Source organism: Phaseolus vulgaris, chromosome 1, assembly GCF_000499845.2.
Source record: "Phaseolus vulgaris cultivar G19833 chromosome 1, P. vulgaris v2.0, whole genome shotgun sequence".
Lineage (NCBI taxonomy): Eukaryota > Viridiplantae > Streptophyta > Magnoliopsida > Fabales > Fabaceae > Phaseolus > Phaseolus vulgaris.
In genome coordinates, this window is record NC_023759.2 from 43,896,286 (window position 1) to 43,919,484 (window position 23,199).

Here is a 23,199-nt window from a genome sequence, read left to right on the forward strand (position 1 = left end):
GCACTGACTCTGGCCTCTTCCCGCACTTCGTCTAGCAGATCCAGATTCACCTTACGCTCTTCATTGGACTCTTCAGCAACGAAGTTCAGGAATCTGGGGGAGCTCTCCTGTATTTCCACAGGAATCATGGCGTCTGTCCCATAGACAAGGCTGAAGGGTGTCTCATGGGTGCTGGACTGTGGGGTGGTGTGATAAGACCATACAATCCTGGGGACCTCCTCTTGCCAGCCTCCTTTGGCCTTGTCTATTCTTCGCTTCAGCCCCCTGAGCAGTATTCGATTTGCTGACTCCACCTGCCCATTGGTTTGTGGGTGTTCCACTGAAGCGAAAACCTGTTGTATCTTCAACTCTTCACACATCTTCCTCAGCTGATGACTCGTGAACTGGGTGCCATTGTCGGAAACCAGCCTCTTGGGTATTCCGAAGCGGCAGACAATGTTCTTCCAGACGAAGTGCTCGACTTTCTGTGCGGTGTGTGCGACTGGCTCTGCCTCCACCCACTTGGTGAAATACTCGATGGCTACGATGAGGAACTTCATCTGCCTTACCGCCAGGGGAAAGGGTCCTAGGATGTCAATCCCCCATGTATGGAATGGCCACGGGCTATGGATGGACCTCAACTCCTCAGGGGGTGCCTTGTGCCAGTCTGCATGCAGTTGACACTGTTTGCAACGCTGAGCAAACCTTATGCAGTCTTCCTTCAGCTTTGGCCAGTAGTACCCCGCGCGGAGTACTCTACTTGCCAAAGCGCGGCCACCTACGTGGCTTCCGCACACCCCCTCGTGCAGCTCAGACATGAGTCTGGTGCATTGCTCGCCGTGCACACAGATCTGCACAGGGTGAGAAAATCCAAATCTAAATAGGCTTCCATCTATAAGAGTAAACTTACTTGAACCCCTCTTTATTCTTTTTGCCTCTGCCAGATCGAGCGGGAGTACACCATCTTCTAAGTATAGCTGGTATGGCGTCATCCAGGTGTCGGGTTCCTTCTCCGCATGAACCTCCATCGACTCATCGGTCTTTGAGGGTCGCGATCTCACCCTCGGTGCTCTTAGCGTTTCTTGGGTCAACGACCGATGACCGATCGTTAGACGCTCCATTGACTTGCATACGTGAAGCACCTGGTTGTCTGATACGAACGCGCGCGGCACCTTCAGGGTCTCCTGAATGACGGTCCTCTGCTTCCCCCCCTTGCCTGAGCTGGCCAGCTTGGCAAGCAGGTCTGCTCGGGCATTCTGCTCTCTTGGCACGTGCACTAACTCAAACTCGGCGAAGGACGCCTTTAGGAGCCGCACATACTCCAGGTAGGCTGCCATCTGGGGGTCCTTTGCTTGGAACTCCCCGGTAACCTGCCCGGTGACCAGTAGCGAATCGCTCTTGGCCAGCAGATTTCTTGCTCCCATTTCTCTTGCTAACAACATTCCTGCGATCAGGGCCTCATACTCCGCCTGATTGTTGCTAGCTTTGAAGGCGAAGCGGAGGGACTGCTCGATCAGTACCCCATTTGGTCCTTCCAGGATGACTCCCGCGCCGCTTCCCTGCTGATTAGAGGAGCCATCCACCGATAACACCCATCGGAAATTTAGCCCTTCTGTAGGTGTCGCGATGGATGATAGCTCGACTACGAAGTCCGCGAACACCTGCCCCTTGATCGGTCCTCGGGGCTCGTACTGAATATCAAATTCTGACAATTCTACTGCCCATTTGACCATCCTGCCTGCTACATCAGGTTTCTTCAATACGTTCTGGATAGGCAGATCAGTCATCACGACCACTGTGAAGCTATGGAAGTAATGCCTGAGTCTTCTGGCTGAAAGCACCACCGCCAGAGCAGCCTTCTCGAGGGCCTGGTACCTTGTTTCAGGGCCTTGCAGCACCTTACTCACGAAGTAAACAGGCCTCTGGGCCTGGTCCTGCTCTTGCACCAGGACTGAGCTGACTGCCCTCTCCGTAACAGCAAAGTATAGACGAAGAGGGATGCCTACCTGGGGCTTTCGCAGGACTGGTGGGCTCGCCAGGTACTCCTTTAGCTTGACGAAAGCCTCCTCGCACTCCTGTGTCCAGAGAAATCTGTTGTTGCGTTTGAGACACTGGAAGTATGGGTGACCTTTCTCCCCACCAGCGGACATAAATCGGGACAGTGCTGCCAAGCGACCGGTGAGCTGCTGCACCTCCTTCACCGTTGTTGGGCTCCTCATTGCCACGATCGCCGCACACTTCTCCGGGTTAGCTTCGATCCCTCGCTCTGTCAAGAGGAAACCCAAGAACTTCCCAGCCTCCACACCGAATATGCATTTCTCAGGGTTGAGCTTCAGCCTATACTTGGCAATGGTGGTGAATAGCTCTTCCAGATCAGCTGCATGATGCTTCTTCTCTTGGGACGTAACCACCATGTCATCTACATAGGCGTGTACGTTCCTTCCCAGCATGGGCGAGAGCACCCTATCCATGAGCCGTTGGTAGGTAGCCCCCGCATTCTTCAACCCAAATGGCATGACCTTGTAGCAATAGCAAGACCGTTCCGTCATAAACGCGGTCTTGCATTCGTCCATTGGGTGCATCCTGATCTGGTTATACCCTGAGAAAGCGTCCAAGAAGCTGAGTAGCTTTCCCCCCGAGGCGCTATCAACTAGAGCATCTATACTGGGTAGGGGGTAAGAATCCTTGGGGCACGCCTTGTTGAGGTCAGTGAAGTCCACGCACATTCTCCACTTGCCGCTTGCCTTCTGCACCAGTACCACATTCGCTAGCCACTCGGGGTACTGGATTTCTCTGATATGCCCTGCGACAAGGAGCTTCTGCGCTTCGTCGTGGATCACCTTCCTCTTCTCCTCGTTGAATTTCCTTCTCCTCTGTCGCACCGGTCGAACCATGGGGTCCATCGATAGACGATGGCAGAGGAAATCGGGGTCGATTCCCGGCATGTCGGATGCTGACCATGCAAAGGCATTCATGTGCTTCTCAATCACACCCATGATCAGCCTTCGCTCTTCTTCAATGAGGGATCCCCCCAACTTGAATTTTCTTCCCCTGATGTCCACTTCGACCCATCCTTCAGCTGGGTGGGGCCTTCTCTCACTGGCAATGACCGCTCTCGCGATCCCTGACTCGCGAGGAGTGATTGTGCTTTCCTCTTCTTCTTCAACTTGGGCTACCTGAGAGCCCCCCACCGCAGCGTCCTCCATCCTTTGAGCGCCTGGTGGTGGTTTTGTGGTGACATGGCACACACTTCTTTTTTGCTTCAAGCTGTTCTCATAACAGCGTCTTGCCTCAGCCTGATCCGACTTGATGGTTATCACGGTCCCCTCCATCGACGGCAGCTTCAACTTCATATGCCTCGTCGATGGTATTGCGCCCAGTCTATTGAGTGTGGGCCTACCCAACAAAACGTTGTACGCAGAAGGGGCATTCACCACTAGGTACTTTATCTTTTCAGTGCGGGCTGTTGTTCCGTCAGTGAACGTGGTCCTCAGCTCGATGTATCCCCGCACCTCTACCTGGTCCCCTGCAAAACCGTAGAGACAACCAGTATACGGTCTTAACTGATCAGGGGACAACTGTAGCTTGTTGAATGTTGACCATAACATGACATCCGCCGAGCTTCCTTGATCTACGAGTACTCTATGCACCCGTCTTCCTGCTGTGATGAGAGAAATGACCACAGGGTCGTTGTCGTACGGGACAATGTCCCGTAGGTCAGCTTTCCTGAAGATAATGTCCACCTCAGGGTAATGACTCTCATTCACTGCATCTACCGCCATCACCGATCGAGTGTATCTCCTTCTTTGTGAAGCTGTGCATCCCCCACCAGAGAAGCCTCCAGCGATCGTCTGCACTTCCCCATGCACAGGGACTTCATGCTGTTGCTCTCCAGTTTGGGATCCTGACGCGCGATCACCCTGCGGTTCACGCAGGTAATCTGCTAGAAAACCAGACTTCACCAACTCTGCCAGTTGGTGTCCCAGCGCCAAACAGGAATGAAGTGTATGGCCAAAGGCCTGATGAAACTCACACCATTCATTCTTCTTCCTTCCAAGTACCTTATCTGTCTTCTCTGGTACTCGTAGTCTTGCCGCTACGGCAGGAAGGGCGATGAGATCCGCCAATCCCACCATGAAGTTGTATCTCGGGGGTGCGTTATTTTCCCTTGCGCGCCCCTTGCTCTGGTCTTTGCCTGGTGCATAGGGACGAGGTTTTTCCCGCACCTTCTTCCCCTCCTTGGCCTCATGCACCCTGCCTTGCTGTGGCTTTCCTTGCCCTCCACGCGGCTTGGGTGGTGCAGCACTTCTCCTCTTCTCAGAAACCTCTGTTTCTGCCACTATGTGCGCCACCGCACGTCGTCGAATCTCTGCAAAGGTGCTGGGATGGCTCCTGATGAGAAACTCGCTGAAAGGGCCAGGCAGCACACCCTTCTTAAACGCGTGCACCAGCATATCTTCATCTTTGCTGGGCAGTCTAACCACTTGTGCCCCAAAGCGGTTGAGGTAGTCCTTCAGCGACTCACCTTGGTACTGGCGTACGTCGAACAGATCGTAGGACACCACTGCAGGTGCCTTGTTGACGATGTATTGTTCAGTGAAGAGCTTCGAGAACTGAGAGAAAGACGTGATATGCCCTTCTGGTAAACTCACGAACCACTCCATGGCGATTCCGCTCAATGTGCTCATGAACATCTTGCAGTACACAGCGTCTGAGCCCCCAGACAACATCATCTGGGTGTGGAATGCCGTCAGATGCGCCTCCGGGTCTTCTACCCCTTTGAACGACGCTTTTACCCCCACCAGGTTGGGAGGCACCATGGTTCCCATGATCTCAGGGGAGAATGGCATGGGAAATGCCCTTGGAGGTGAAGGCTGCCTAGACTCCCTTTCGTCAACAACGTGCTCCCTCTGCGCCTGCAGCGTCCTTCTCAACTCTTCGTTGACACGATTCAGCTCATCGTTCCTGCTTTGCGACGCAGCCAACTCCGTCTGCATCCTTTCTTGTTCAACTTTTGACGCTGCAGCGTTATCCTGCAGCGTGCGCACCATTTCCAGGACCTGCGCCATTGTCACAGCTCCTTCGTCAGCGGATGGCGCAGGTGATGGTTGTCTGTTTCTAGGCATCCTTCTCTATCAAAGAACTGATTAAACTCTGGTAAGCTTTAAAACTGTGGTATATATGGGACAACGATTCACTCGGGCCCCACGGTGGGCGCCAAATGATCCTGCCGGCAACTCGAACGGGGAGGAATCGCTTCGTAGCACTCTCTGCCCTGTCTACGCGACTGCGTCTTCCGCAGAATCACCCTCAGGACCTTCTCTTGGTGTTCCAAGCGTGACCTGCAAAACACACAGACGGCGTCTCTAGCGGCCGTTTGCACTCCGACGATCAAGTTAGTCCAACAGAACCACCAGAAACTGGAAACTAGTAATGTGTGTGTAAAACTCTTGCACTCTGTTTTTCGTCTCCCTTTTTTCTCCTTTTTCCCACTCTCCCCTGATTCTCTCTTTTATCTCTCTTTCCCTGCTTCTGGGCATAACAGAATTCTGTTATGCTTTTCTGGCATGTGTCAGAACCCTGTTATGCTTTTCAGAGAAAGCGTACCTTCAGAATCAGCAGTGGGGAGCGTGAGGGTCTGCGCATGTCTGCGCGTCTCTGCGCTTGGCTGCGCCTGTCTGTACCTTTAGTGGTACGGAGTGCTCTTTTGTCTGGACCGCACCCCTCTCAGATGATGACACGTGGAGGCCTGCAACTCACATCTAACCACACGCGCGTCACTTACTGGAAGGGCTCTAGCGCTTCTCTTTGTGGGCCTAAGTTACGTCCTCGCGGAGTAACGTAGGATGTTTCTCTTATCTGGGCAGATCGCATACTCTTGGGAGAACGTCGGGTGTGGCTGGTCTAGGCACACTCACCAAGCGTTGCTCTCTGCGTATACAGCTTACCCTTCACGATGCCATGCACGTAATGGGTTGAGGGAATCACCAACCACTGGCTGGTTTACTAGTCCCCTCAGGCCACTCTCGTGCATGATTCCCTGAGGTGTGCACATGCGAGATCCATGCGTAACGCTCTCGCTGGGAACCTCATTTCCAGTTTAACTGCGTGTAACACGAGACCCCGATGACAATACCCCGATGACTGATCAGTGTTTATCTGTTTCTCGCGTTCTGCCTTCAGGCGTTAGTCTGAGAACTGATCTGTTGGTGGCCACTTGGCTACTGACCACCGATCACCTTCCCGGATGATCTGTCCCCCGACCTCTCTACCGCCTGATCTGTTGGTGGTCACTTGATTACTGACCACCGATCACCTCTCTTGGCGATCGTCCCTTTGACCTCTCTGCCAACTGGTCCACGTGTCACCCGGCGAGTGGTCCACGTGGTTCTCTGATGCTGACGTCATCGACTACCGATGACCGATCGGATCATTTATCAACAAAAAATTGATAAATTAAAAAAAACATTTTAGAAGTGTTTCAACTCTTATATAAGAACCTATAGCCTGACCATCTTGTTTATAAATTCATAAACATAACAATCTTCGCCAACAAACCATAACATTTGGAATTCTATGCTTCCTGCAGAATTATGCAGCAAGTTTGAATTCTGCAAAATAAAATAGAAAACCAGCAAAACTTCTTGACAGTGGCAGTTGGTGTTTTGGCATAGCTGCTAACAGAAGCTTGTTCTGCATAATTCCAACTTCACATAGATTTCACTATACCGCATTCCAGTTCAGCATAAACACAGTTCTTCCTTCACCTTCCTTCCTCCATTAAGTCTTTCATCCTTGCTTTTTTCCTTCAAGGCACCACTTCTGCTAGATGCTAGTTCCATTTCCGAAAAAACTTCCTTGTTTTTCCTGCAATCCGAGGCTTCAGCCTTCAACATCAAGACCTTATACAATATCTAAGGGGTTCTAGCCTTGCCCTCCCTAAAGATATCTCCATCCTTGCCTCACACCCCCTTCCATGCTTAAGTCCATTCCGGTGCCCTTCTTATACTACATACATAAACAGAAACCTTGTGTAACACATTTCCAAAACAAATTCTCAAAAACTCATTACACATAATCAATCACAACTAACCAAGCCAAAACAATATCATAAATCAGCATACTAGAATCATAAGAAATATAAACAATTTAGAGGATAAAGTACTCAGTCAGAATAGTATAAGTTAAAGAATTTATTATTTCTCTTCATCCAAGACCAAACTTGTAATTTTGACATTTTTATATAGTGAGACTAAAACCTTCTTCATCATCTTAATTAAGAACATGATCTCAAAGGTTGTTAATACACTGCATATTATCGTGTTGGACTCACTAGTATCGATTGTTTTTTTTATCAGTAAGAAAAAATAAATAAATATGAACCACTTTAGGGGTGGTCAAACCCTTATACCAAAAATTAACCCTTAGTTTCCCTCGATCAGACAAAAAAAAAAACTCCATCTGACAACTAATTAAACACCTGACAAACCTCAAAAACCAACTATAGTGCTACCCAACATAGTAATACATCAAGCAACCAGCCTCATACAAACCAAAGGATCAAGACACTAGTTAGAATAAGAGAAACAATGACAAACAATTCTAATACATCAACCACACCCTCTTTAAAAAAGATATTATTCATGTGCTTCAAAATCTCACTTACTACTGCAATCCAAACTGCTTCCCAAACGTCATTAACTGAATCAGTAGCATTACACATCCTAAACTTAAAGAAATTTTACAGTAGGTCATTGTGAATCACGAAGGTCACTCCAAGCCAAGCAAAACATTGACTCCAAACGATCCAAGCTATTTTTCACTCAAAAAACAAGTGGCGGCAAGACTCCTCCTCCACCCCACAAAAACTATACATAAGACTTTCGATCGTAATCCCACACCTTTCGAAATTGACCCTAGTAGCAATCTTATTTTTCATCACCCTAGTAGCACAACTTTGCACCTCCAAAGCTTTTTGTACACACAGACGTTCTCCCCTTCTCGACCCCTCCTCAAACAATTATATGCAGATTTAATCGTATAAGTTGGGAACTCCCCATTCTTCCAAACCCATTTATCCGTCTCTTCCAAGTCAAAACTCAACCATTGAAATACCTGGAAAAAATGACTCACCATAGGCTTTTTCTATTAAAAGAAACTCCTTCTCCAAGCTAATTGTCAAACCCAACCACCATTAGACCATACCCCAAGCTCGACCACCTTAGCAACTTTGGAAGAGCTCAGGGAGAACAACCTCGGATAAACACTTTATTATCTTTAATAAGTTTTTCAATAATACCAACATCATCACAAGACATGAGAACAAACTTCTACCCAAGATAAAACTTTCTTTGACCAACTGCATATTGGGTATGATGAGCATATATTTATTCACACTCAATAGCTTTAATCATGGATTATTAGACTATAATAATAAATAAATTCATTGTTTTAATTCAAATTCATATAATTGGGTTTATTTGGGTCTTGACTATTATTATTGTTAATTTTGTGTTTTTAGAGAAAATTATCTGGAGGAAGCATCTACCTTTGTGAATGGACCAAATATGCAAAAGTTCAAGTTGCTTCTTAAACCAAAACAAAAAACAAAATTCGAGGAGAAGAAAGAGAAAATAAAATCTACAATATCTCATAAACAAAATTGAAAACAAATCTTCTGCAAAATACAATAATTATGGAAAGTTGGAAACTGTTAACAAAATATAAACTACAATATTTTCCCAAGATCCTTGGAGTAGAAAAACCTATAAAAGGACACAAGCATCAAGGAGAAAGGGAGAACTTCATAGGGTTTTCTTAGTTTCTTTTCTTCTTTGTAATTCTTTTGTTTTGCCTCCGCATGGAAGACTAAACCTTTTTGGTTGATTCCTTTGTAATTTCTCATTGAGCTCTGATGTTTCAGTCAATAAAAGTTTCTATTTTTAATTGTCTACAGCAGTTATTTTAATAGTCTAATATACTGGAAAACTGATTTTTGTGAGAGGTTGTACTTGAACGCATGATTGAGAGTCTTCCTTATCTTAAACTTTGGTTTCTTAGTTAGTTCGCATTTTTTGTTCTAATTAATTTCTTGGGTGCATGATTCAAGAGAGAGAGAAGAGATAAGCATTCCCATGGAGTATACGCATGGAACAAAGTTGGTATTGATTAAATCAGTAGACGCATGCTTTACTGGTGAGTTTCAGTTGAATCAGATCAGCGCATGTGTCAATATGGTTTAGCTCTGTTGGAGGCTTAATAAAGGATTAATTGTTAGAGAACCTGTGAAGAATTCAATGGTAAAAGAATTTGGGGATCAACCGTTTTTTATTCTTTATTTTAATCTCTTTTATATTTTTTGCACAACTATCTTAGCCCCTTTTTACTATTATTGTTATTGCTAACTTTTATTGCTTGCAAATAGATTCTAAACACTAATCTACTGATTTTACTAGTGGATTCGTTGGAAGACGACTTTGGGTCATCTGACCACAATTGTAGTATCATCTCTCTAGTGTTAGACAAGTCTACGCTAGAATCATATTAATTTGACAGCAGGGTACCACAGTAAGACATCCACCGAAGCAACCATCTAACCAAGATAAAGACTCCATCTTAACGTTAAATGTAGTAGCAACCTCATTCACATGGGAACAACTCGCTTTCTTTTCTGAAACCACTTGTGCATAGGATAGTTTCTATTTCTGTTGCACTTTCGACCTCCAAACTTTCCTAGGTTGCTCAGTTCTCTTTTTGGAATTCCACTATTTCCTTGATATTTCGTTCTTGCTATATTTAGGTAGCTTCACTTGTAGTTTCCATGTGCCAATACAAATTGCATCCAACTTCTTTTCCAGAACAAAGACATCTGTCACTCTTTGAAATCTGACAAAATCGAACCTCCGATTTCTTGAGTTAAGCTTTTTAGAAATAAACACGTCCATAACTCTTCCCCACCTTTAAAAAACTTTAAAAAATCTTTTTTTAAAGAAATGATATGAAAAGTTTGTGAAGGAAAACAAAGTATCCGCCATTGACCTAACACTCAAATCTCACCGAAAAAACTCTCTATCTCACCTTAGAACTCTCTCTCTCTCACACATCAACAATTGTGTAAAACCAATTATTTCAGGATCTAATTTCATGTTCGTCCTTGTCATATACTAATAATTTCAGTCACGAAAACCCTAAAGGGATTCATCAACTAAGTTTCTACTCTTTCAAGTGTTTTACAAAGTTCGTTGAGAAACATACTCTACTAATAAGAGTCTAAATTGCCACTCAATAATTTTGAATCTTTGCAAAAAGCATAGTTAGCAAACATTAATTAATTGACCTTGGCCATTGCTCTATCTATTTATTTTTATAAAAAGTTAATTTCATGTTTTATCATTTAATCATTATCATTTTATAAATTTTATTATTATTATTTTTATTTTCAATGTTCAATTTTTAATTTTTACATGTTTTACTGCTTCGTTAAATTTATAATAAAATGGTGACATTGCATAAAAAATTAAAAATAACATGACACAAATTTGATCTGTTTTATTTTATTATGCTACGTTCCCCGTCGGTTAAAAAATTAAAATATTTGAAAACTAACAATTTAATAGTAAAATAATTTTTTTTAAGTATTAAAATATAAAATTGAAATTTTAAAAAATAGTTTTAAGACACCAAATTTTAGTAAAAATAGGTAATGTATAAGTAAATAATGAGTGTGAAGAAGTTGGCGACCACTAAGCCAATCAGTGGACTTGATTGAGAACCTTTTCAACTAATTGAACAATTAAAGACACAATTCTTACATTTTGAAATACTAAAATTGAACATCATCATCAAAGGGAAACACTACTTTTGCATGCTAAGAAAATTAAACAATGTTTCACGATTATCCAGAAACTGCACCTGCCTCTCACCCTCAAATTACTCGCTCCATTTATGAGGGATTTCATAATATCCTTCTATTAGAATTGGCGCATAAATTTAAAAATTCCATAGCTTCTCCAAGAACCTATCAGAAAAAGCAATATTCTAATATAATATATTTATACTTTTTTCACTTTTACCACCTAATCAATCTTGTATTCTTGTATAATATTAATATTTTTTAATACCAGAGACTTAAATTATTTTAAAGAAATATAAAATTGAAAAATACTAAAAAGTCATTTCATGATTAAAAATATTAGAGAAAAAAAATGTTGAGCAAACAGAAGTGTCCCCATCTCCCACCGGCCACGGGTTTTGTGGTATACAACCTACAGCAGGAGAACAAAAAAAGACAAGGATGGCACATTTGTGTAGTATTATAAAATCATAGCCGTACGCTAATTAATTAAGTGAAAAATAATATTGTATTATTCCACTTCAATGAAATTTCAAAATTACAACATTCTGTTCCACCTAATCATCAATATAATAGAATGTTTCGACCATGTCGTTTACATTTTCTTTTGTCTGCATATATAACATACCTAAGAAAAGAAATTACCGAAACAACGTTATATGTTTTTTGAGTGAAACTCAGTTCTTAACTATTAAGTAACGCACCAATAAAAGTCACTTTCGGTTTGTATAGCAGGAAGTTCTCCATAATTTGATTGTTAAATGAAATTTATAAATCTTATATGGTAAAAGCCTAAAATTGTGTCGTTATCGTATTGTGGTTGCATATCGTGAAGAAAGTGAAAGAAGTTTACAGAAACATGTCACCACATTCAGCAGTCAATTCGATGGGCGGAAATAAAAAAATCTTGGGCTAGCATGGGCCCATTGCGTATAGGGAGGAGATGATTGTGAGCCACACAAGTTCCATCATATAAGATATAGAAAGAGTTATATGTTTGATGAAAGCATGTTTAATATGTGTGTGGCTTTACAAAGTAATTTACGTAATCGTTATGGCATGTGGTTGGTTTCTTGTGAGTTTTATTTTCTTACAAGACCAAAGTGAGAGTGGGTGTGAGGGTTCTGGTTCAGGATGAAAGGTCGGTTAGGTCGGCCACACTCACATTATGAATCTGCTGCTACAGCTATATGATCAACACTGCATCACAACAAAAGAAGATATTGTTCCGATTTGTGGGGACTTACATTCCACACTTTCTTTCTCTAGAAACTATTTAGTACTAGATAACAACATATTCTTCACCTAGTTTTAATAATAAAAGACAACAATTCTAGAATCACAACACCTCAAATGGCACTATTAATTGGACTTAGTTCTCTTTTATTTAATTATTCTCAAGTTATGAAGTTTTAATGTTACAGAAAGTTTTAATTAAACCTCTTTTACATAGGTATAAGTAAGTTTTAAGATGAAATCTAGGTATCGTATTAGATTTGAAAAATGTAGTACATGAATGATCATTCTACGAAAATGTGGAATGATTTTAGGGTCACGTGGCTTTCTTACGGGTCAAAGATGGCAATATCTTTGTCATTTGAACAGTTGGGTTGCAGTCACTCGGATGGTACACTCCTGATTATTGTTGGTCGGCTTGGGAGTGAGGAAAACTGAGAAATTTCATGATAGAAGAGAATGAACAAGTCAATAAATTCATACGCCTAATTCTTTTCTTTGTTTTAAACTGGATATATAGCATCTTTTTCTTATGTGTAACGGAAGACTAAAACTTTTCATTTGTTCTATTGTGATTCTTCATTAAATTATGAGTTTTCTTTTGTTCAATTTTTTTTAGTAAATTATGCTTGATTCTATCTTGTTTGAAATTGAATTTTGGTGAAAGAAATTGTTTTTAAACGTTTGTCAAGAATTTCATTTTTTTTAATTAGATTTTTTGTTAATTGGTTTACTTCTAATCAATCTCACATGTTTGGAATTATTGAGATATTGAATACAACACTAAGCACTGAATTTGATTAACTTTTGTTTAGTCATGTTTGAAATTTGTGTGAGAATTAAAGGATAATAATTTTATGAATATCAATGAAAAAATCATGATGAATAAACTTAGGAATCGACATGCTTTTTCTATTATTTTTAATTATTTTTTATATTTATTTTAACAATCAGAATTTTTTTTCTTTATTATTATCGCTAACTTTCATTAATTACAAATAAATTTAAATATTGATTTTATTGAATTCCTTGTTTGGAGTACCCTTGTCAAAAAAAAATTAGGTTTTGACATATTCCACTAGTAATTTTAATTGTGAAAAGTTTGCTTACACCCTAATATTATATAACAGAGTTTTACGTTACCCGTACATAGTCACCAAACTATTTCTTTATATATATTTACAAAACATTGATAATGTTTACACCTTGAGCCCAAGAAGTAACACTTTCGCGGGTGGTCGAAAATAAAGCAATTTTTTATTGGGCTCATAAAAGCAATTAACACTATAACTATTCTTCCTGCACCCCATTATTATTAACTACACCTTATGCAAACAAGAAAAAGACAAAAAATACTCTCCTCATTGTACCATGTCACCACTATGTCATAGTCACTGGACCTCTGTTTTCCACTACACCTTTAAGAGGAAGCAGAAGAACAGAGAAAACTTGTTTTGAAAAAAAAACTCATTCTAAAAATTATCATATATGTTTGTTTCATGATATATTTAATGTGTTTTGGAAATTTTTTTTCATAAAAATCGTTTAGAAAAATATCATATATATAATTTTGTTTAAAAAAACTTATTTTAAAATATATGCTTATATTTTAAAAATTCTGGAAAGTTTATTTTAGAAAATTTCTAAAATCAATAAAATCATTTTTATAATTTCCAAAATATTTAATTTAAAAATCATTTTTGTAAAAGATAAAATGATCGTTTTAAAAATATAAAAGTGCACAATCATAATTGTCCTAATTTCTCAACTTAAACAAATTAAATGTAGTTGTACATATATGAAGTTGAAGTTAAACAAGAGAAAAAGCTTTTACATGATCCACCATTTTTACTCAGATGTTATATTCATGCCCCAAAAATTAGCCCTCTTAACTGTTTTTATTTGAGCTATTGTCTCTTTAGAAAAGAGTTGATGAAAGTTTTAGTTTTTAAATATATTTTTTTGGCTTCAGTTCTCAAATTTTAAAACATTGATTCAAATCCTTGTATTTTATTTTCTAATTTTCAAATTATGATTCCTCTATAAAAGGGAAGATGTTAACTTTAAAGACTAAAATTTTAGTACTATTGTCTATAGATATAAGAGATAACGAAAACAAAATAAAATATTTTCATATAAGGTCTTTTGCATAATATCTTTTGGATTATTATTTTTTAAAATTAAGACACATTCACATTAATCTGTATCACGTTTTACTCCCTTCCACTACTATTTTAAATAATTACATTATACGTTATACTTACAATTTAATGTGAATTTGTCTTAATTTGGAAAAATAATTTTTTTCTAAAAAAGATATTATGTAAAATATCTTACAAGATAATATTCCATAAAAATACTAAAAATATATGTTTTTTTTTTTAGTTTCATTTTCATGGTAAATATATAGCTGAATTAAAAGTTAAATAAGAAGTAAACAAATTATCATTTTAAAATTTGAAAGCGACAAATATATATATATATATATATATATATATATATTAAAGTTTGACATTTTAAAATAGGCTTGAAGACACAGTGATATTATATTTTAAAACTAATACATAATTATTTTAAAAGTGCAACTTATATATTTCTATTATAAAATGAATATAAGTATGAATTATTAGACACCTGAAAACGATTAAATATAAATTAATTTTAAAAAAATAGTTATTATTTTATAAATTAAAAATTAAAAAATATTGGTATTTAAAGTAATTATTATCAATAAAAAATTTATAAATATTTTTTATTTGCTTACTACTTTAATTCTAAATTAATCTTTAATTAAATTAATGATTAACTTTATTATTTTTTAGACTAATAAATTAATTTATGGAATCGGTTTTTCTCGTAAGTAATTAAATATATAATTTAAAATCTATTTCTATTAGATGTCAACAAAAATAAAAGAAAAAGATAACGACTGGAATATATTAAGGATTAAATTATTAGGGTAACAATTTACTTCTAATAGATCAGCATCAATCAAATTAAGGATCAATTAAACTAGTGGTGTCTTAGATAAAATAAATAAAAACTAACAATGGGTTGATACTGTCTCATCTTTTTTCATTTATTTTGTCAGTCAATAACCATTTATTTCCATTCTTTTTCAGGGTTTTATCTTGTTTTGGGGAAAGATTGAAAAAATAGATGTCACACAAATATTTATAATGTAATTCAATGTTGGTTTTGTTTCAGAAGTGAGTCACTTGTAAATCCTCGTTCCCTTGACCACAAGAAAACTATTTTTTCCAACATTTTATACTTTATTATAAGATAAATTTATGTACCTCTTTTTAACTCAAACTACTTTTTACCAATATATGTTTGTTTAATTATTTGGTATCGAAAAATTGGCATTATAAAAAAATCTGGATATACCATTTCATCAATATTATTTATGTAGGATAAATTATTTATTCATTCTTTCTGATGACTATATTTCATTTTTATTGTTCATTTTCATAGTAATTTATTTGTTTATTCTAGCTCATTTAATTTTTTTAATGCATTTCTAAACATAATTTTCAATGCCATGTAAACTATTGAGTTTTTAAATTGTAATTCTTTTTAAATTATTTATAAGATACTAAATCAAACAGATTTTTTTCAGAGGACAAAAAAAAAAGGTGTTGGACACGACAAATATTCTTTATAACGCTTTGTTAACTATAAATAAATTAAGCATTGATATCTTCTGTGGTGATATGGTACTTCATCCCAATTACAATATCATAGACAATTAGAACAACTCTCTCTAAGAAATTATTATATCAGAAAGTTGAGCACCACTTCATTTTCATAGTAAATTTCACATCAGACAGAAAGCAAATCAATGCATTTATAGCCTGTTTAACTCAAGAACCATGTTGTTGGTGTGGCATAAGATGAGATCTGGTCACCACTTTGTTTCTTATCTAAGCAACATTAATGATTATATATATATATATGCATTAAAGATAGGAGGAAGGTGGGGAAGTAGTGCTGCTGCTATAGACATTATTCTTTTACTTTATTGTATAATAATTGGATCGACAATAAATGAGTAGATAATATGCAGGTGTTGAGGAAGATGCTTTGCTTTGAGCCATTAACAGTAGCAAAACTAAAACCTAAACCTAAGTCTGATGCTGAAATGGTGAGGAAGAACTTTACGTGCCTCTCTCAAATAAGCCCTTCATTACAATTCCTTACGCTAAGAATCTAACTTCCCCAAATGACTATGTATAGTCTATACCTTACACCACGGAACCTCAACACCACCATCGCACCAATCTCCATCTCTACTCCTTACTCCTTCCTTTGCCTTATTCTTTACTTTTCTTCATTCATTTCTTTCCCCAAAATCATTCTTCTGGAACACATCTTCCATGCATTACTACAAGAGACTCATTTACTATAAAAGGTTAGGTATGACTGGGTCTTTGCACCAGAAATTTTATGTCAAGAAATTAAATTATGATGTAAATTACGACTCTGCATAACTCAGTCTAGTCTATTCTTTGCTGGTATACATTATGTGTAAGCTATTAGTATAAATATTATCAGTGTTACCATGTACTAATTGACAATCCTTTTAGTATTTTTTTTTATCGACAATAAATTTTTTTTATCAACAATAAAATATAATAAATGTGAATTATTTTAAGAATGATCAAATCCGTATAAAAAAAATTAACCCTTAGTCTTCTCAACAAAGAGAAAAACGCTTCAAAGTGACAACTATAGAACAAACACACCTTGACTGGACCAGAAAACCATCTAAAAAAGACACTTGAAAAAAAAGATTAGAAGACCATCCTCGTATAAACCAGAGGGTTAAGACACCTGTCAGAAAAGAAAAAATATCTAAAGTGTGATTTGGTTGTAACCCAAGACCAATCCCTTAATTGAACTAAGACAAACACTTCTAAATCATCAACTATGCCTCTTTTAAAAATTACTATATTCTTATGCTTCCACAATTCTCTTACTACTGCACTCCAGTAGAAATCACACCTCACACCTTACCATCTTTTTAGTATGAAAACTTCATATGTATACACTGCTACTTCAGATCCCATATATACAAATAAATACTCAATATAACACTATCAACCAAAAAAAATATTTAATTTTAATTAATTATATCACAAATTTGAATGTTTTTTTAGAATGAATACTTTTAAATTATGCTAATGTTATATTGTTAATAGTTTGATAAATACATTCATTTTATGAAAAAAAAATAAACATACTACAAGAAAATCATGAAATAGAAACCAATTTTTAGATACCTGTCATCAACAATAGAAACCAATAGAAACCAGAGGGTTAAGACACCTGTAAGAAAAGAAAAAATATCTAAAGTGTGATTTGGTTGTAACCCAAGACCAATCCCTTAATTGAACTAAGACAAACACTTCTAAATCATCAACTATGCCTCTTTTAAAAATTATTATATTCTTATGCTTCCACAATTCTCTTACTACTGCACTCCAGTAGAAATCACACCTTACCATCTTTTTAGTATGAAAACTTCATATGTATACACTGCTACTTCAGATCCCATATATACAAATAAATACTCAATATAACACTATCAACCAAAAAAAATATTTAATTTTAATTAATTATATCACAAATTTGAATGTTTTTTAGAATGAATACTTTTAAATTATGCTAATGTTATATTGTTAATAGTTTGATAAATACATTCATTTTATGAAAAAAAAAATAAACATACTACAAGAAAATCATGAAATAGAAACCAATTTTTAGATACCTGTCATCAACAATAGAAACCAATAGAAACCAGAGGGTTAAGACACCTGTAAGAAAAGAAAAAATATCTAAAGTGTGATTTGGTTGTAACTCAAGACCAATCCCTTAATTGAACTAAGACAAACACTTCTAAATCATCAACTATGCCTCTTTTAAAAATTATTATATTCTTATGCTTCCACAATTCTCTTACTACTGCACTCCAGTAGAAATCACACCTTACCATCTTTTTAGTATGAAAACTTCATATGTATACACTGCTACTTCAGATCCCATATATACAAATAAATACTCAATATAACACTATCAACCAAAAAAAATATTTAATTTTAATTAATTATATCACAAATTTGAATGTTTTTTTAGAATGAATACTTTTAAATTATGCTAATGTTATATTGTTAATAGTTTGATAAATACATTCATTTTATGAAAAAATAAATAAACATACTACAAGAAAATCATGAAATAGAAACCAATTTTTAGATATCAAAATAATTAGTTACAATAGTAACTAAATTAGAGACCATTTTAACTACAGTTACTTGAATTTTTTATATATGATTTTAGTATCATTCAATCGTTGAATTGAAAATTCTTACAAAGTAAATCCAGTTTACATAAAATGTTATACAAAATTGAAAATTAATTGCTACCTTGTTACATTATGACATGATACATATAAATAGAATGACAACATGGAATTATCATCGATTTGAGTTAATCCTTTATTTTATATAAAATTATTAAATTATGTGAATACATAAATTTGATATGTAGTCGTAATTAATTATTTTGCCTAACATATAAATTATAATATTGGCACATGCCATTATGCATATATTTGTTTTATATTTTATCAAGACATACAAGAGAAAACCCGAAATCAAGATAGGTCACAAGCCCTCATATTAAACTAATAATTTAGTTTATGGTAAAGAAAATGTTATAAAAGTTATCCTAATTAAGGCTTACAAAAGTGCATGCTTTAATATACATATTCACTTGGAGAAACACACCTTTCAAAGTACGTTCAGTTTAACGAGTTGTTGCTTTTAGTCAAAGATATGCAGCTATATCCATCATCTTTATTATCTTACCTTCTTCACTCTCTCTCTCTCTAAACAAAAAAATAAATTAAATTAAAATAAATGAAACAATTTTTTCACCAAAGGTGCTGTGATCAAAATCAAACAACCTAAACAAATTTCTCTGGCATCCTTAACTTTAATTATCATAACAAAATAAAATCTCGTGAATATGTATTACAAGGATATAAATAGCGATACATGAGCAAGAATTATGCTAATATATCTTTGTTATATTAAAAAAATAAGTATCCATGTTTCACAATTTCTCGTTATTGATTATATAGAATAGGTGTATTTACTATTTTTAATGACACAACATACTTAATACAGTCTGCATTTACTTATGTTGAAAAGTTTATATTTATTTATTTATGTTGATTTTAAGATGTATCAGTCAAATGAACATAAAAGTTTAAAATGGAGATAATTATGAACTTTTAGTTCTTTAGTTTTTTAAACAAAGAAAACCCATTTGACATAAACTTATTTATACATATCAATTATTTGGATCATGTGTAAGCTGACTTGATGATATTGTTGACTGTGCCACATTGATGCGGGTGTGATGAATTTGTACAGAAAGAAATGTTTAGGTCAACAGCACATGAAGTAATTATTTAGCAAGAATATAGACGTGTAGAGTTTAGTAGCATTAATCACTCGTTTAATATCATAGGAGATATAGCTGGAGATGGAGTTCTAAATTATTGGAAGATAACATGGCATCAAGTTCTCTTAATTAAGATTGTGTTGGAAGTGATTGGTTGTTAGTTAAAATGGGATTAGAATTAGTTAAATTAAGCTGCAGTGGTTGAAGTAAAGGAAGCTAAAAATTGAGAGGGAAAGTATATATAAACACAAGACAAAAAGCTAATAAAAGGTGGTGAAAGTTTGGAAAATGTGTGTGGTTCCAGGCTTGCAAACCAATCCTCCAGAAAGGAATCGTTGCGAAAAAAGTAATGGGTTTGCTTCAAAGCCAACCGAATCTCACTCGTTTCCTACCCTCTTCATGCTTAACATTGCATCTTTTTTTCTCCCTCTCTCTTCACTTCACATCTGTAATATAAGACTTCCAAGTTTGGGAACGCAACAACTCTTGCAAACCCAAAACACGTTACTATTACTATTAGAGGTACCTTCTTCCCTCAACCATTCCCACTCTCTTCATTGCTCTTCTTCCATTCATCACTCATTCTCCATAACATTATCTCCCTGATCACCATGCAAATGCAAGAGGAACACATGCAAATCATCAAGGGCAAGCGCACAAAGCGTCAAAGGCTTCCATCGCCACTTAGGTTAACCATGCCAACATGTTCCACCGCAGGACGAAGCAGCACCGACAATTTCGCAGATTTTGATCCTGTAACAACCTCAAACGAATTAAGGAACCAAGAGGATGAAGACTTGGCCAATTGTTTGATTCTCTTGGCTCAAGGCCACAACACTCCAAAACCCTCACACAACAAGGAATCGGGGCTGTATGTTTACGAGTGCAAGACTTGTAACCGATGCTTCCCTTCGTTTCAAGCCCTTGGGGGCCACAGAGCCAGCCACAAGAGATTTTCCAAGGCTAGTGCAGAAGAAAAGCAAGGACCACTTACTACTTTTGGGGATAATAATAATCATGATGATTATTGTGTCCCCACAAGCACCACCCTCACCTTACAATTATCAACGTTTTTGTATAATAGCAGCAACAGCACTAGGAGTAGTACTATTAATGCTAAACCTAAGGTTCATGAGTGTTCCATATGCGGGTCAGAGTTCTCATCTGGGCAAGCCTTGGGGGGACACATGAGAAGGCACAGAAATTTTGTGAGTGCACCTACAAGTGGGACAATTGCTTATGGTGGTGATGGAAGCCCTGAAATTCCAGAAACCAAGAAACACAAAGATGTTTTGAACTTGGACTTGAATCTTCCGGCCCCTGAGGATGATCATCACAGAGAATCCAACTTGTTTCCTTTTCAGTCCAAAGAAAAAGTCATTGTCTTCTCTGCAACTTCTTTGGTGGATTGCCATTACTGAAAGCTCAAGTCTGTCTTTAACTGTTAACCTTCTTTATTGCTATTCTTTTCTTTTTTACGTTTAGCCATGTAAACATTTGTTCATTCTTTACATTAATTCAATGCTATGTACACTATTAAATTTGAATTTATTCCATCAGTGGGGTGTCAATACTGACAATTTCTTGATTTCTTTTATTTTAATTATCGTTCCATTTTTTTGTTTTTGATAGTTCATATGATGGTCCTTTTTATATATATTGCACGTATTCCACCGTCATGCACGTGAGAAAATTGAGAGAGAGTAGGGGAAAATTAAAGAAAAGGAGAATAAAGGTGCAGGTATGAATGTGGTGGAAAGATGAGATCTGGTAGCAGACAATGAAAGACCCAATGGCAAGCAAAGCCAATGGCTAACTTCCTAACTCATGGAACTTGAGTCATCAAAAGTAATAAATGAAGTTGTTTCAAGACAAAACAATGGTAGGGCTTGGCCAGCCATCAATACTTACTTGCTTGCTTCTAGTTAAGTTCATTAATTAAAATAATGTTTACTCTTTTGTGTTTTTGCAAACAATGCTTCACTGTTTATATTTCAACAAGGTTTTTTTTTCTTTTTTACATTTGGAATAAAGTGTTTACAAAATTAACTTTGATTCTTGGTTTTGAAAGGAAATTATTTGTGTTTAAATATTTTTATTATAAAACAAAATAATAGTGAAAGTTAATATAATATTTTTTTCTAATATGAAAATTATTTAACCATTTTTTAGTTTAAAATCAATTTTAGATGTAAAATTATTTTCTTAAATCAAACAGCATATTTATAAAAATTATCTAAAATCGCATTAATTAATAATAATTTTTAATTAAGGAGATTTTTTAATTTAAAAACACACAAAATTATAACATTCGGACGAGACCAATCCATGTTTGCAATTAAACCAAAGTGCATATGCATTTTGCTTCAAAGTAAGTCTCATTTTCTCATATAGTTGTTTCCCTTCTCAATATCATATGAAGAAAGGGATACAATATAAGAAGATACATAATTTTTTTTTTAAAATAAAATAACATATATACATTATAAACCTGTTAAAAAAATATAGATTTTTTTTTATAAAAATAAAATATTGGTAAAAAAGATGTTTATATTTTTTTTATAAAGTTAAAAGTACATGTTCATACAAAAAAATTATAATATATAAACCTATAACAATATATATAACCATGATTCTTCTAGTAAACTGGTGTACTCAGATCTTTTCTCAATTTTATCCATAAAAAAATAATAATTAATTTAATATATTAGTCTAATAATTTTTTTCTTACAATTTTATTTATCAATTTAATAACTTCTTTTATTAGTTTAATAACTTATTTTCCTTAAAATTACCAATTACAACATTTTTGAATAACCTATCTCAATATCCACTTTCTTTTCTTCCTTTTCTCATTTTCACTCCTTTTTTTATTTTTTTTTCAAATACACATACTTTCATTCTCATTTTTCTTTCTCTTACTATATTTTGCTTTAGTGAAGGTTATTTCAAACGACAATCCATTTTACAAAAATTTTAAAATTTATGATATTTAAGAGAGGTTTTTGAACCATAGTATTTAACAGGACTTTTTCCAAAAGTTTAAAAAAACTCCGAAAAACATGTTCCCAAAAATGATTTAGCGAAAGAAACTATAACCTTAAATAAATGACTTAATAAAAATTTAAACCATAAATAATGTAAAAAAAAAACTTCTGTTAAAATCATTTTTTCTTGTAATAACACTTCAATAAAAGTTTTTATTTATTGAATTTCTTAACTTAACCTTAATTCCTTAAAATTGAAAAGAGTAAGTTATAGAAGAAACTCTTTATGAGATTTATATTAAAATATTATTCTTATTGATAAGTAATTTATTAAGTATTTTTTATTTGAAATTCATATAATTATTTTTGGTTGGAGGGTGGATTTGACAAGATTTCTAGTTCGCTGTAAATTTGGTTGCAAGATGTTTTTGGTTTAGGTGGGAATATATGAACGCCAGCTTTTAAAAATGTTTGAAATATGGAGATGGAACACCACAAACTTTGCTACTTAAAGTTCTATGTTAGGTTGAGGGGGCATTTCTTGTTAGAAAGTATAAACAATTCCTTATTGGAGAATGAATTGATAACATTAAAATTGGTGTTGCTTCCAACGTGAATGTCAACACAATATTCTTTAGGTGCTAAATAGCTCCATCAAAACATGCATTCACA

The 23,199-nt window shown here is 36.0% G+C and overlaps 1 protein-coding gene across 1 annotated transcript; it reads left to right on the plus strand.

Annotated features, from left to right (window-relative positions):
* Positions 1-19,815: 19,815 nt before the first annotated feature.
* On the plus strand, positions 19,816-21,120 carry LOC137814487 (zinc finger protein ZAT5-like). Its single transcript, XM_068617261.1, has one exon. The coding sequence runs from the start codon at positions 20,152-20,154 to the stop codon at positions 20,959-20,961; it is 810 nt and encodes a 269-aa protein (XP_068473362.1). The 5' UTR covers positions 19,816-20,151; the 3' UTR covers positions 20,962-21,120.
* Positions 21,121-23,199: the final 2,079 nt, after the last annotated feature.

What these genes read in the sequence shown, in the direction of transcription:
- LOC137814487 (XM_068617261.1), top strand. Translation starts at nt 20,152, where the DNA reads ATGCAAATGCAAGAGGAACACATGCAAATCATCAAGGGCAAGCGCACA.